General features: G+C 40.8%; 1 protein-coding gene across 2 annotated transcripts in view; it reads right to left on the bottom strand.

The window, feature by feature from the left end:
- Positions 1-10,438: 10,438 nt before the first annotated feature.
- Positions 10,439-16,080, bottom strand: part of CYTIP (cytohesin 1 interacting protein) — a 35,018-nt gene continuing 29,376 nt past the window's right edge. The window contains exons 6-9 of one of the 2 annotated variants that reach the window (XM_088462001.1): positions 15,055-15,121; positions 12,758-12,824; positions 11,628-11,630; positions 10,439-11,057 (exon numbers count right to left, since the gene is read on the bottom strand). In XM_088462001.1, coding sequence (XP_088318127.1) covers positions 10,582-11,057; positions 11,628-11,630; positions 12,758-12,824; positions 15,055-15,121 — 613 coding nt within the window. In that variant the 3' untranslated portion in view covers positions 10,439-10,581. The remainder of the gene's footprint in view (positions 11,058-11,627; positions 11,631-12,757; positions 12,825-15,054; positions 15,122-16,080) is intronic. The other variant, XM_088462000.1, reaches the window with a different exon arrangement.

Below are 16,080 nucleotides of genomic sequence, written 5' to 3'. Positions count from 1 at the left end.
CACAGTCAGCACTGCTGCAGAGAGTACAGAGCGGATCCTGAAGCCCGACATCTGTGATCAGCGCCACGGACATGATGTGTCACGTGATGCTGATGAGGGGACTCAGGAGCTGCTCTGTGCTGTAAGCAGCAGCGCAGACTGTGCTGCTGCATTCAGAACACAAAAATGCAGGAAGCTCAGCCCTCGTCTGCTCGTCTGGAAACACCTGCTCCGGGCTGGGTCACACTGGACTGGATCATGAAGGGCCCACAGAGGAATGCAATAATAGAAGCCCACAAAGGGGTGTGGCCAGTCACTGGAGGTGGTGTATCTATCTATATAAATCTGTCCTTGGTCTGGAATGCCCAATAACAATGTTTAACTGCTGCCGGAGCCCTCACAAAAAGAATGTACAGTGCAAAAGTATGGCACTCATGGCATCATGGAATGAAAACTCAGAGATAGGCTAGTGCAGAGTGGTAGTGGTGAGCATGGAGGGGTCTTGGAGGTAGTGCAGATAGGTAGTGGTGAGTATAGAGGGGATCTGGAGGTAGGTAGTGGTGAACCACCCAGTAATCTTTGCAATGTTGGTCAGTTGTGGGTAAATGAGACCACTACACATGTACTAACACTATGCCACAGTGTAGTGCCCCCCATATTATGTCACAGTGTAGTGCATCTACATTATACCACACTATAATGCCTACCACATTATGCCACACTGTAGTGCACCACACATTATACCACCTGTAGTACCCACACATTATACCACACTATAGTGCCCCCACATTATGTTACACTGCAATGCCCCCACATTATACCACACTGTAGTGCACCCACATTATCACACTGTAGTGCCCACACATTATGCCACCTATAGTGCCCACACATTATGCCATACTGTAGTCCCAACACATTATGCTACACTGTAGTGCCCACACATTATGCCACCTGTAGTACCCACACATTATGCCACCTGTAGTGCCCCCATTTTATGCCACCTATAGTGCCCACACATTATGCCACCTGTAGAGCCCCCACATTATGCAACCTGTAGTGCCCACACATTTTTCCACCTGTAGAGCCCCCACATTACGCCACCTGTAGTGCCCACACATTATGCCACCTGTAGTGTCCCCACTTTATGCTACCTGTAGAGCCCCCACATTATGCTACCTATAGAGATCCCACATTATGCCTCTTGTAGTGCCAACACAATGTACTCACCAGCAGCAGCCATGGGGTCCCATCAGCGGGACTGCACGGAGCTGCAGAAATTATTTCATATTTAGGAAGATTCTCACCGGATGGTATGGACACTCACATTTGGACATGGTAACAACTTAATTCCCTGTCTGCAGAGATTTATATATTTCCATACGGGACTTTTTTCATCTAATATACCTATTTTATATTTTATTTTATTCATTCATATATTTATTAGAATGTTAATTGTTTTTATGGATTAGAAATCTATGAATCACGTCAAATACATTTTATTTTTAATCTATTTCGTGCAGTGGTTTATATACTTACAATATCTTTGTGCTGTTCCCATACAGATATAGATATCTTCACTCAATCAATTAACCACTGATTTCTGAACGGCTGCAGTGATATCGTTTGTAGATATAATAAAAGATTACACTGCACAACAATGAAAATGTTTCCGATGTGAAAATAGTTACTTCTAATTGATTTCAGCATGCAAAGAATGAATATGACATTTAAAACTCTCAGTTAGCTCTGAGTTCCGAGATATAGCCCATTTATGATGATGTAGGGGTATTCCTAGTGAAGTGGGCAGAATGGAGAGAATCTTACCAGCAATCTGCGTTCCGCGCAGAGGGGCGGGGCCTAATGACCCAATTAAATGAATCAGTTATTTGTCCCCTCCCATAGGCAAACGCAGGGGGGGTTTCCATCTGCCTGGAAACCCCTCTCCCCAGCCCACACCATGACTATAATAGAAATAGTTATATAATAGAATTTTACAAGTGCTGCATGTTAATAGAATTTTACAAGTGCTGCATGTTATTCTCACTATCACAAATGAAATAAATAGCACCACCTGTGGATCTCTTTAACATGTATCAGCTAGTAATAAATAACCTGTGCACCAACTAGGAGATCTGGAAAACATTCACTGTTTGGGATGTGCTGCTATAGAGCCCAATATGTACATATATGTCCAGGGCAGTGCTAGGTTGCTCCCAGACTCCTGGTCCTGCTCTAATGCTCTCTAATGGTGCCCACATATAAAATAAAAACATTCAGCTTAGGCAGGATAGCCCTACTGCCGCATTTAATGGCTTATTGTGATCGCTGGTCCTGTACATGCTGGAATTATGACACACAATACACTTTGTATGACACATATTAAAGCTGATTAAGTGCTAATTCTACCCTCTTCATGGACTGGCCACACTCACTCTAAAATCAGGCATTTGGAAACCCCCCTCTAGAAATCCTGCGTTTGCCACTGCCTCCCCTATTCAAATAAATGCGATTCACGGGATTACCCACACCAGATAATTGTGATGCACTGAGTGACAAGCATAGTGAGCGATTCCACCAAGACATTTCAGCAATGGAACAAAGATATCAGGGTAGGTGATCACTACTGCTGGACAGTGACAAGAGATGCCCCAGAAGAGGAGTACAAGCGACAAGCAAAGAGAAAGCACCCCCATGATTAGGCCACTATATTAGATAGTACTATCGTATGCTGTATGTTTGTTTCGTATGCTGTATGTTTGTTTCGTTTTGTGTTCTTATTTGTGATTGTCTGAATTAAAACAACTGTTATTTATTTTCTATCAAGAAAATATCAGATTATTTTAAAATAGCTTTTCACTATGACTATATTACTAATGTACATACAGTATAGTGCAAGTAGTGTAGCTCAAAAAATAGAGCTAGCAAAAACATTCTGAAATCATTTTAGTTTTTCTTGACCTCAAATTAGTAATGTATGACTATTATTAGAAAGGAAACAAATTAAAAGTATTAATTTGTTGTACAGTGTTATCCATTGTGTATAAGAATCACTCTTGCTGGATCGGCTAGCGCAGTCTATTGTTTGTGTATTATTCTTGCGGATATACACTACAGTATGTTTGTGTGCATATTGCTTGTGCTTCAGCCCGATAGTGTGGAACTGTGGAACATTTACACTGAGACATCACTTGGGTTTTACAAAATACAGAAACTGGTTCCTGCAACAAATCACAGAGTAAATTAATCAAGAATGGCAGGAACACCAACATAGATTCTTTGGCCCTTTGATTTAAATTATACCATGTACTAATATAATGGGTTTTCTATTATCAATTAGATGCAAGATTGGTTGGTTGGTTGGTTGGTTTGTTGTTATCTCTCAACACTATAGTTTTGGGGATCTGTTTTGTTTGTTATCTTTATGCCAGTGGTTCCCAAATGTTTTGGAATCATGGCACCCTAGAGCAGTGTTTCCTCAAGGCACACTAACAGTCCAGGTTTTAGTGATATCCATGCTTGAGCACAGATGGTTAAATAAAAATAACTAAGGTAATAATTAGGACACCTGTGCTCAAGAGTAGCTATCCTTAAAACCTGGACTGTTAGTGTGCCTTGAGGACCGTGGTTGGGAACCCCTGCCCTAGAGTATCAGCCTTTTTTCCACAGCACCCCTGGGCCAAAAGTTTCTTATTGAGAAATTCAGCCAAAATGAAATGAAGTAAACTGTGCTTATATGTCACCCTTATGGTGCATACACACGGTCAGATCTGTCAGATGAACGATGGAACGATTTCAGACAGTATTAAAATGAATGAAATCGTCAAAATCTGACTGCAAACACATCAGATGTCAGATATCGTTATCTGACATACGGGAACGCGCAACGTTCATCGTTGCAGGCCCACATGGCAGATTTTCTTTCAGATATGAACGATTGAACAATTTTTAAAATTGTTATCGTTCATATCTGACAACAAATCTGACCGTATGTATGCACCATTAGGGTCAGTTATGTGGTAGATGACAGGGCTGCACTTCTTTTTGTCCACATTATTTTTTGATTGACAGCCATTAGCACTGGTTTTGCCTATCACACTGACTAAACATTTTATCAGATACTGGACCACCAACCCGAGGCACCCAGTTTGGGAACCAGTGCTTATGCATATCCTTTAATTGATTGTAAGATGAGTTGCGAACACGTTGAGTAATTTTTTCTGCCATTCATTATTCATTATTTTCAGCTTCTTTGTAGATGTAGGGGGTATATTTACTAAAGTGCGTTTTTTTAGAAATGGAGATGTTGCCCATAGTAACCAATCAGATTCTACTTAACATTTATTTAGCACCTTCTAGAAGATAATAGCTAGAATCTGATTGGTTGCTATGGGCAATGTCTGCACTTCTAAAAACCTGCACTTTAGCAGATATAACCCTAAAGGTTAACCACTTCTTTAGAAGCTACTATGCACTTGTATAATAACAATTCTCAGGTTGTACCCTGTCCCTGCAAACAATTTCTAACAAGATCAAACATTACATTTTCATTGCATAATTGCTTTTCTTGCAGACACTGTATTCATCATCAATCATGAAATGTTAAAATAAATCAGGAAACTGATAAAATTGCAGCTGTACTTGTTGGTAAGATTTATGATTTATAATATATCTGTCTTCACTTATCACATCTTCATATCATTAATGATCCATTACTAACATTTAAATTGCTTTTATTGGAAGATGTCACACCCATCATTATAGTTTAATAACTTTTAATCATTAAAAACACACAACTGAATTCCAAATACACCTTAAAAAATATGCTTAATTTGGGGTAATTAGCAGCGCAGAGGATGAGTCATGGAAGGTTGTGTACAATGAAATATGATTTATGCAATACATAAACTCTACTGTATGTATGTATGAATGTAACCGCAATGAACATGGAGAAAGGTATTTGGAAGTACTGTTTGTACCTGTAGTCTGCAAGTTTCATTTTTACCATGGTTCCCTGGAAGAGCTATAGTTGATGATTACAAGCACTCCACATATAATATCAACATCTTCTTGCTCTAAACTAGTATTGTACTATACTCAAATAAAATGCTTATATACATGGGCATAACATTTAATACATCATGCCTCCCAATATTTACAAAAGGAAAATCATTGCAAATAATCATCACTCATGACCTGCCATAAATAATGCCTCTGACCCCCCAACAATGCCCTCTGACCTTTTGCCTGGGCAGTGAATATTTTGAAGATTGCCACCTGGCCTGACCTTTTGCCTGGATAGTGATTATTTTTCTGAATCTCAGTCTTCCTTGACCATTTGCTTGGATGGTGTTTATTATGTACATTTCTGCCTGGCCACTGACTTTTTGCCTGGATAGTGATTATTATCTGCATTGCTGCCTGCCCTGACCTTTTGTCCTGGATGTTATCTATTCTCTGGAATGTAGCCTGCCCTGACATTTGCCTGGATACTGACTATTCTATGCATTGCTGCTTGCCCTGACCTTTTGTCCTGGATGTTATTTATTCTCTGGAATGTAGCCTGCCCTGACATTTGCCTGGACACTGACTATTCTATGCATTGCTGCTTGCCCTGACCTTTTGTCCTGGATGTTATTTATTCTCTGGAATGTAGCCTGCCCTGACATTTGCCTGGACACTGACTATTCTATGCATTGCTGCTTGCCCTGACCTTTTGTCCTGGATGTTGATTATTTTCTGGATTGCTGCCAGCCCTGTTCTTTGCATGAATACTCTTATTTGAATTGCTATCTGTCTCAGTCTTTTGCCTGGATGTTATCTATTCTCTGCAATGTAGCCTGCCCTGACATTTGCCTGGACACGGGCTATTCTCTGTATTGCTGTCTGAGGTGACCTCCACTTTGAAACCTGGGCCTTGTTCTATCTATTCAAGCCAATGTTAGCACCTGCATTACACAGTGCTCTGTGTATGTTTCACTTTGAACTGACACATCTGTGTCTCCAATATTCTGCTGTTTCAGTACCCAACTTAGACTAAATTCTTCTACTACTGGGGGCAAGTGAGTAGCAGTAAGCATATCCAGCCTTAAGGGAAAGGGGGGTGCTATGGTTGAACACCAAAACTAGTCAGGTTCTACAGGTTCATTTTGGACTTCTGGCATCACAACTTTCTTTATACAGTATACCACACCCTTTTTGGGATCTAAGAATAGGAACAGCACTGACACAATAAAATCTATGGGGAGGTATGGAAATAATTGTAATTGAAGTGACATCATTTTAATTAACAAGAAAGCCTTCCTATTATTAGTGTTTATTTAGATAGTGCCACCATTTAAGCAATGCTGTACACCAGGGGTGTTTTAAGAGAGGAGTGGGAGGTCCTCCTCTTCATTAGCTCAGTTATACTCTGACCAGCTCTATGTTCCCGAAGACATCTCTAGTGCACATGTTCAAATCACTGGGAAAATGGTGCTGCACCAGTGAGTTCAGTCTGCAGAACCGGCCAAACCGGGAGTGGTAAGTATAGTAAATTTTATATGAGTGCGGTGTAGACCTGTGTGCACCACACACCCTACCTTCATTATAGATACGCCAATGCTGTAAACAGAATATATGTCATTCACATCAGTCCCTGTCCTATTGGAGCTTAGTCTAAATTCCCTAACATACAAGCACACACACACACACACACACACACACACACACACACACACACACACACACAGAGAGAGAGAGAGACATAAACACTAATGTTCATTTTGACAGAATCCAAATTAGTCTACCAGTATGTTTTTAGAGTGAAGATGGAAGTCCAAGCACCCAGAGGAAACTCACGCAAACGGAGGGAAAATATCCAAGTAACAGTACCCTTGATGATTACTGTAATTAGCATTTTCAAAACAAACACTGCGATTAGCACAGGAACTTTGCATTGTAGTATGCATATATTTCTGTAAATTTACTGAACATTATATCCAGTTTTTCCAAGATGTGTTTGTGTGGTAAATATTAAGCAAATTTGTATTCTTTCCACAAGTAAAGCATGCTTTATTATATTAGAAAACTAATACACAACTTCAGATAAAGGGGTAGATGTATGAAGCTCTGGAAAGTGATAAATTGGAGAGTGATAAACTACCAGCCAGTCAGCTCCTAACTGTCATGTTACAGGCTGTGTTTGAAAAATGACATTTAGGAGCTGATTGGTTGGTAGTTTATCACTCTCCAATTTATCACTTTCCAGAGCTTAATACATCTGCCCCAAAGACTTTTAGAAACATCACACATTTAAAAGATACTATGCACAAAATAAATATATAAAAAGCAAAGCAATGTCATATTTTGCATTACTACACATTAGAAAATAACACAAAAAAATTGAATTGTGACATTCAGATGTAACATTTGATGAATGATGAAGGAGCTTTTAGAATGTATTTGCAAAAATCACCTGACTGGGAGAAATAAATAAAAAAGAGCAATTGTTAATTTATGAAGAAGTCAATTAAATAACGTATATATTTAAGCTTTAATACAACATATATATTTAAGCTTTAATATAACTGAGAACAGTGACTACTAATGGGTATAGGATAGAGAAAAATACTGTACATGGCATAAGAATAAACCGCATTGGCATTCTTACTGACCAATTAAAATCCTGGCGGCAAATTGATTTTGAATGGACCTATGAAAAAGAGACCGGGGGGATAAAAGAAGGTGGCTAGTTACATTCGGGTTGATAGCCTTGATAAAGCTGTGGGTGAAACGCGCGTTGGCGTTTCAATAGTACTGCTGATCATGACCATATCATATGTCTAAATGTGTCTATATTATGTATGTAACAACATATTAAAGTTGATATCGAGAACAGAAGCGGCTTAGCTTATATGTGAAGCCGCATTCAGCAACTTAGATGGGGACTGATAACAGAGTTCCCCGTGCTGAGAACACCGCTTGACAGCGTGCACAGCCGCGCACAGTATTATCAGAGGGGAATGCAGTGCATGGGACAACTATATTATTAGTTGATTTATGAATTGAGACAGGGTCACGGTTATAGTGATTGAAATATATGTATTTCCAGTCTATAAACATTAGTAACAACAGATATAAGGTTAACAGAGAGGAATATTATTAACCTCCGAAGTAAAACACTGTCATATTCTATCATTGAAGAATAAGCATAGGATAGATGTGTGGACACTTATAAGAGTTAAAATGTTTCAGACTTTTATATTCAATTAATTTATTGAAAGTTACTAAGTAACTATTAATGTACTGCATCCACAATAAGGCTGAATGTTGCAGATCTATTTAGTATATTCAGTAGCCTTTAGATCAGGTGGTGTATTGAATATATCTGACCATCTGTAATATATCATTCATGATATGAGATACACATACTAATAATATAATCAATATCATTTGGTTTGCTTGAAACATATACAGTATCAACTGACACATTTGAATAAGAAATAAAACATACAATTGATCAGCTGTAATTGTAATTACCTCTTTTTTTAATACACAATTTTCTTAACTCTTTGTACACCAATATACTATCATTTTAATAAATATTTCGTCTTTGATATCCTGAACAATATATTTTAAGAATATCTAATAAAATGTATTGATTTTAATCTTAACATAACACAACGAAACAACTATCATAAATTGGGATTGTTACTGTGCACCATCCAAATACCCCATCTTTCTCTTTTGTTTGTGTAAAATATTACTAAGCTCCGTGTTTGCCTGAGATTGCAATAACGGGAGTATTTTTACAAACACAGGAATTTACTATGGCAAAAATGTGTGTTTTTTCTGTATTTTCAAAGGTGAACATGGCCAAATGAGAAGTTAAATACACCCGAAAATACAACTAGAAATGAATACACCATCACCTGAACACGGCTGCACTTTCCATAGACAGGAATACAACACAGGATTTTACCAACAATCGTGATTATAATCACAGGTGTACTCTAAGCAAACTCGGATAAATAAAAAAGACGTTTCAAACAGACCCCCTTCTGAGCAGCGTGTCTTGCAGAGACATACACAGAGCAGTGTGTATGTTTCTGTCTCTATGTTTCTGTCTGTAATTACTAAAATAAAGGTTTAATTTAAAAAAAAAAAAAGACATGGAGTTGCCCCCCAAAAGCATAACCAGCCAGGCTCCAGGAGCCAGTCCTGGTTCTAAAAGTACAGGAGACAAAACGTGTAGGGGTCCCCCGTATTTTATGAACCAGCACTGGGCTCTGTGGACCAGTCCTGTAGTCCGAGGCTGGTTATGCTTTTGGGTGGGAACCACATTTCTTTTTTTTTGTTTTTTAAATGAACACAACATTATTACACACAAGCAGTACTGTATCTCACTGATATGTGCAGTCTGCTTGTTCGGGAAAAAAACATGGGCAGGATAAACGGCCAGGGAACATGGGTAGGAACGATCACATACACCATCCTGTGAAACACAGGACCTTTGTAAATTCCCAATTTTCTTTTAGAAAAAAACCCTGTGTATGATTGTTGCTACCTGTGTTTAATCACAGACAAACACAGGACAAATACGGAGCTTAGTAAAGATATCCCATGGTCAGTGGCTCCCAAACTTTCCTGAATCACAGTACCCTAGAGAATTAGCATTTTTTCCTTGGCATCCCCTAGGCCAAAAGTTTCTTATAGAGAATCTCTGCAAAATGCATAAATGAAGTAAATTGCACTTACCTGTCATTCTAGGGTACAGGTTTTGCCTATCACATTGACCAAAAATAATTTTCTTTAGTACTGGTCCACCAACCTGTGGCACCCTTGCAAGTGCCCTGAGGCACCCCAGGGTGCCACGGCACCCAGTTTGGGAACCACTGACCTAGGTGATATATTGGACAATTTGTCATTTTGAGCCACATTGGAACGACAATTAATCATGAGCATCTAGTGTGTACAAACTTTTGCACGCTCTCGTATGTCTTTAATCGCGTCTTATTATCTGCTGTGCAGCACAGCAGATGGGACAATGTGATGAACGCCGCCATGCTGCTCAATGCAGCTTGGAACTACACATTGTGCTGTCACCCACTGCAATGTACAGTGTGTCGTGCCGTCACATTGTGCTACCGCTGGTTACACACATCGTGTAGTGTGTACCCAGCATAAGTCTGTTGATAGTATGCCGCATTTGTGTGAGTATTGATATGATTGGGCACGTCTCTGAACCTTGCCGTTGGTGAACTTACTTTACAAAGCATCATCGCCTTCTCCAGAGTCATACAAAGGAAGTAATACATACAAGGCATTACAACAATGACATGAGTTTAACAGTTATACAAACATTAGACAAAAGGAACGACCTTACAATGTAAACAATATGAAACGGATAGTATATAATGCCAAAGTAAGTGGGCTTTTCAAAATGATTTGCAAATGGCCACTTTTAGGCCAGAGTCTAGAATTCCTATATATACAGTATTAGTTTTGCATCCCACTTTGTGTCTCCCAATGGTAAAATTAACTTATAGGTTGTTTGTATACAGTATTACATGATATTTAGAGGTCCTTTATTAATGCTGACCATGTAGAATGATATAGTAGCAGTTATAATGGGGTGTCTTCTTCTTCTAATGATCTGTGCAAACCAGGGATGAATTTCAAGAAATTTTTTCTGACACTTCTTCTTCTGGCTTTCCGTGGCAGTGTCCCAAAAACGTTTGAAAGGCTTATGGAGTCCCAGATTGGTGACATTGGTTCACTTTCACTACTTGTGACGCTAATGCTTCTATTGCGGGATAACGAAGACTTCATTAGAGTTAGTCCATTGGCCTTATGAAGTATACAGTCTTCTTCTATACTAGATTGACGGCTAAAGGTTTCTGCTCCTGAATCTTCGTCAAACTCGGACATCGATCCCAGTCCAGCCTCACCGTTGAGAATCATGGAGCTAATCCAGCTTTTCCCACTGCTTGAGCTCGACATTCTGTGTTTATTCAAGAAAGAACAGGTTGAGTGGTTCTCAAAGATCTTGGAATGAATGCAGTCCAGCTCCTCCCGTACTTTGGATTCACTTATTGTTCCTGCAAAAATGGCATTAAAGAAGTTAGATTAAGTACTGGATATGTTTTTACTATATCTCATTTAATCCTCACAAAGAGACACCAAGCATTTTTTATTTTTTAAATATTTTCTCAATAGGACTTTTTAGTTTTCATGAAGGTGCTAGAAAGTTTTGCACAGTCAGTGGAGCCTAAAACTGCTTCTGTGCTGCACATCAACCAACATGTGCTTTTTAAATAACCTCATCCAAGTCTGAAGTGGCTGATAACAGAAAATAATAGCGTGCTTTCTGAGGAATGGCAAATGCAATACAATGCCAAATATCTCAAATTCTGTCATGTAACAGTTACTTTTACATATACCTGTGAACTTCACAGGCCAAAGACCAAGATCTCCAGACCTAGCCCCACCAACCTCACCCACTCCATTGTCCTTGCATGCCCTAGACTGGCCCCTCCCACTTGGCACCCCCACACAAACACACCTTGCGCCCAGAGGTGAACACTTCTGTTGCCTCTGGAATTAGTCACTAAGGGTCTATTCATCATCACTTAATTTCTACAAAACCAAGTGAAAATTAACATTTTCACCTGCTTTTGAAGAAACTAAGTTTTCGGGCCATTTATCAAAAAGGTAAAGCACAGATATCTCCTGCTTACCTTTCTCTCCCGGAATGGCCCGCTGTCCCCATGCACTAGTATCACAGATATCTCTTGCTTACCTTTCTCTCTTGGAATGGCCCGCTGTCCCCATGCAATAGTATCACAGATATCTCCTGCTTACCTTTCTCTCCCGGAATGGCCCGCTGTCCCCATGCACTAGTATCACAGATATCTTCTACGTACCTTTCTCTCTCGGAATGGCCTGCTGTCCCCATGCACTAGTATGGGGACAGAGGGCCTGATTCAGAGCCGCTCATAAGCGGCCGCTCCTTCGCTCTGAGCGATGTTCACACATCTGCGCATGCGTATGGGTCGTAATGCGCATGCGCCAACCAGTCATTGCGGTCGGAAATCGAGCGCTCACAAAATAGCGAGTGCCTGCTAATTTGAGTGACAGGATGAGGCGTTTGTGGGTGGTAACAGGGGAAGGTGCTTGAAAACGGGGAGTGGAGATCCGAATGCACGCGTGCCAAACGGTCAAAATAGGCGTTTTAAGGGTGTGCATAATTAACAAAGCAGCGTCATCGACCACGTCACTTGGTTGTTTCTTAGCCTGAACTGTTTGCATGATTGCGGTAGGAAAATCGAACCACAAGCACTGCGAGCAGTTCAGACGCCTTTCCATGTACTCGATTAATCAAATAAATAGCGGAGATGACGTATGATGCGAGCAGCCAGGGGGCGTCTTTACAAAATAGCGTGCACATGTTTCGTTTGCTCTCTCAGACATAGAGGCGTCAACAGACCGCAAAGAGCGAGCGCTCAATTTAAATAGCCTGCAGGTCACGCATGCGCACTAATTTCACTGCTTTGAAATTAAAGCGTTCGGGGAGACAGCTGATTTTCGGATCAGAGTCGAGTTAGAATATTAATTATCGGGGTCTGTTCGGACCCCGATAATTAACATACTAAATAGAGCCCTAAATGTTGCACAATATATGTTTATATTAACTCAATTGAATTTCAAGTTTACAGGTCTTTTAAATAACCTCTGCACTACAGCACTCAAACAAAATTAGTTCACACCAATAAAAGAATTAATTAATGATATACTTTACCATAAAGCAGCTCATGTTCTTTTCTTAAAGTAATTTGTAGCTCTTTCCATTTTGACCTGAAATCTTCCTGTAAACAACAGAAATGATTTTGCTAGTCTTCAGTATTCAAAAATAAAAATACACCAATTAAACATTGGTCTAATAGTATGCACAATAACTGCCAGATTAGCACAGGAAGCCGCATAGCTCGCAGATTCCTGTCCTTTGATTCAGCACAACATATAGGTGGAAAGTACCTAGATCAGGAAACGTTACTGGAGATGCAAAGTGAAAGAAGCAAAACGAAATTTTTTTACAAATTTGTATATGATTTAAAGTAATAATAGAGTTATTGAAATTGAGGTCTTTGCCACCACACGATGCACCACATTCAGATATGTCCTACTGCAGAGCAGGCTTTTTTCTTGTTAACACTCTGAAATCTGTAAAATGATCTAAAAACCACGGAAATGTGTGTAGACATAATGTCACCTTTATAAGAGTTCTGTCACGCAATGCTACAATGTAGCTTTAGAATTATGCAAATTGGGGTACATTGTCTTTTTATTGACCTATATACCTTTTTCCATCCTGTTGTATATTTGTCAATGGTCCCTACTATCCAGAGATATTTGAATATTTGTCCCAGATAATATTATCCAACTGCACAGTGCTCTTCCTCTTGACCCAGGTGTTAAATGTAATTACGAGTATATTATTATTATTTTATTATAAAAAAAAAAAATGTTATTCTTTATTTCTTTATTATTTTATTTATTATTCATTTATACACTGCTAATATGTTATGTAGCAATGAAGGCCAGAACCCTCCTCCACAGGACACTGCAGTCGGTAGGTACCTGTGGAGTGTTGGGGGAAATTTAGCTTGGGGCACGAAATATAAAGAGAGAATGGTGGTTGCAGTATACATTTTATATATTCCTTTGCTTCTTCACTCTCCTCTTATCACATGTTTCCTCACTATGGGGTTTATCATTTCAAGCTTATGTTTATTATTTGTAGCTTATTGGTGGAGTTCCATCAGATATTTCTAATCTACCCAGCATCTTATCTATGATGAGATATTGACACCATTGGTAAGCACATACAGTACTTGCAATCTTTCCCAACCCAAGCCCTCAATCCACCGAACATGCCCATTTTATGGATGCTCATGTCCTTTCTACAGTGAACACACTTTTTTGGGCGGGGTCACGGACATCATGGGGTATATTTACTAAAGAGCGGGTTTATAGAAGTAGAGTTGTTGCCCATAGCAACCAAATAGATTCTAGCTATTATCTTCTAGAACAGGGGCAGGGAACCTTTTGAGGATGCTCCGGGGAGCTGTAAGGACAGCGGTGTGACCATATGAACTGTCCTAAGGACGCTCCAGGTGGCACTGCTGCATAGATTCTGGTGGCCATTCTAGGCACCTTGCTAGCCAGATGATGCTAGCAGAAAAAGCTCAGAGGGCCAGACCGAATGATTCCGCAGGCATTATACGGCCCCCGGGCTGGAGGTTCCCCATCCTTATTCTAGTAGGTGCTAAACAAATGATAAGTAGAATCTGATTGGATGCTACGGGCAACATCTCCACTTCTATGAACCTGAACTTTAGTAACTATGGCCCTCATTCAGAGCCGTACGCTCTGAGCAGAGCGCACGCTCTGAATGAGGGCCGGCCTCCATGAAAATGGAGCGTCCTCCTGGACGCTCGTATAGCTGTGGGTCACCACCCACGGGCTATACGAGCGTGCAGTTTGATGGCCGCGATGGTCTTGACCATCGCGACCATCGAAACTGCAAGCCGGAGCCTGCGGTTGAGGTTTTCAACCGCAAGCTCCGGAGTGATTTTGGCTCTATCAGAGCCAAAATCACTCCCACTGACATCACTAGTGATGTCAGTGGGCCGGCTTCTGACGGGAGGCGTTCCCGTGGGAACGCCCCCGTCAGGGAGGCACGCCCCCGGCACGCCTACCAAAGGGGGCGTGCTGTCAATCAACATCGACAGCACGCCCCCTTTGATCAGACACAACGAGCGAAGGACTTTCCTTCGCTCGTCGCGTCTGGCGCATGCACACGACGGAGCTCCCTCTGTCGTGCGCATGCTCAGTCCAGAACATCAGCCGCTCACGAGTGGGTCTGAATCAGGCCCTATATTCCCTAAACTCTCTCCCAAAAATAGTGACAGTTGGCAGCTGTGGCTTTTGTGAATAAATGAGTATAATAAGAATTTGTAGCTTGTGATTACAGGTTAGTATAAATAGATAGGTAATGTATTTGTGTCTATTCTACAGAGATATACTGTGGCTTACCTTTAAAAGAAGCAGTTTAGCGTGTAATTCTGATTGTCTAATTTTCACACTATTTTCAGTTTCAATTCTACAAACAAAGAAAGTGTTAGCTGTAGGAAATAATATGAAATAGCTGAAAGAGGTCACTGTGAGCCTGATTCATCAAGGAGTGCACGGATGCAGGTGCACGCACCCGTCCGCTGCGAGAATATGCTAATCAACGAATACGCACAGAGACCGCAGCACAAGTTGCAGATGCCCAGCCCTATACTAAGCCGCCCATCTCCCTTTACTCACAGCCTGATCAGCATGCAAAATAGCGTAAACATCGGTAACATCGAGAACCATCAAACCCATATGTACAATAGTGGTTGACCTGACCTGCCGCAGGATTTTGGCCGCTTCCTGTGTACAGCTTATGGTATGGCAGCAATTGCTGCTGCACTGCCTTAATTATGCATGTCCCTATAGCGGCGTTATAACGCCTGCATTCGCCTGACCCCCCCCCCCTTCACCACCCACAAACGGCACTTCCGGTCAATCAATTTCAGAAGGAATTGCCTACACACTGCGCGTAGTCTGCATACCATAACCCAATCGCACTGGCTAGCTCGCACACATGCAGTGCGATGCATACGCATGCGCAGAGCAGAAACATCGGCCAAGTGCGTGTGTTCTCTCCTTTGCGTTCCTTGCTGAATCAGGCCCTGAGTTCTGAGTTAGAGATGAGCCTAAATAATAGCCATGACTATGGGTATGCAGCCTTTTAGTTTGTTAGATACTTGTGACATCACGGTGGCAGGAGGTGCAGAAGCTGAATGGGTATGACATTGCAGACTATAGTATTTATTCACTAGGAGCTAGTGACCTCACTGTGGGTGGCATACATCAAGCATCGCATTTTTGATGCAATGTATCCTGCCAATGATCACATGCATATCGGCGTTTAGTAATGCAGTATGCATGATGATTTAAGCAAAGGACAGCTCTCACAATAATAGGAGCTGTACTTTGCGGTGTGGAGACTTCTGGGTTTATTACCCAGAA

The sequence above is a fragment of the Taudactylus pleione genome, unplaced genomic scaffold, assembly GCF_031769625.1.
Source record: "Taudactylus pleione unplaced genomic scaffold, aTauple2 ptg001137l, whole genome shotgun sequence".
In the NCBI taxonomy this organism is placed as follows: domain Eukaryota; kingdom Metazoa; phylum Chordata; class Amphibia; order Anura; family Myobatrachidae; genus Taudactylus; species Taudactylus pleione.
Note: the sequence above shows the minus strand (reverse complement) of the source record. Positions and strands in the feature narration are given on the sequence as shown.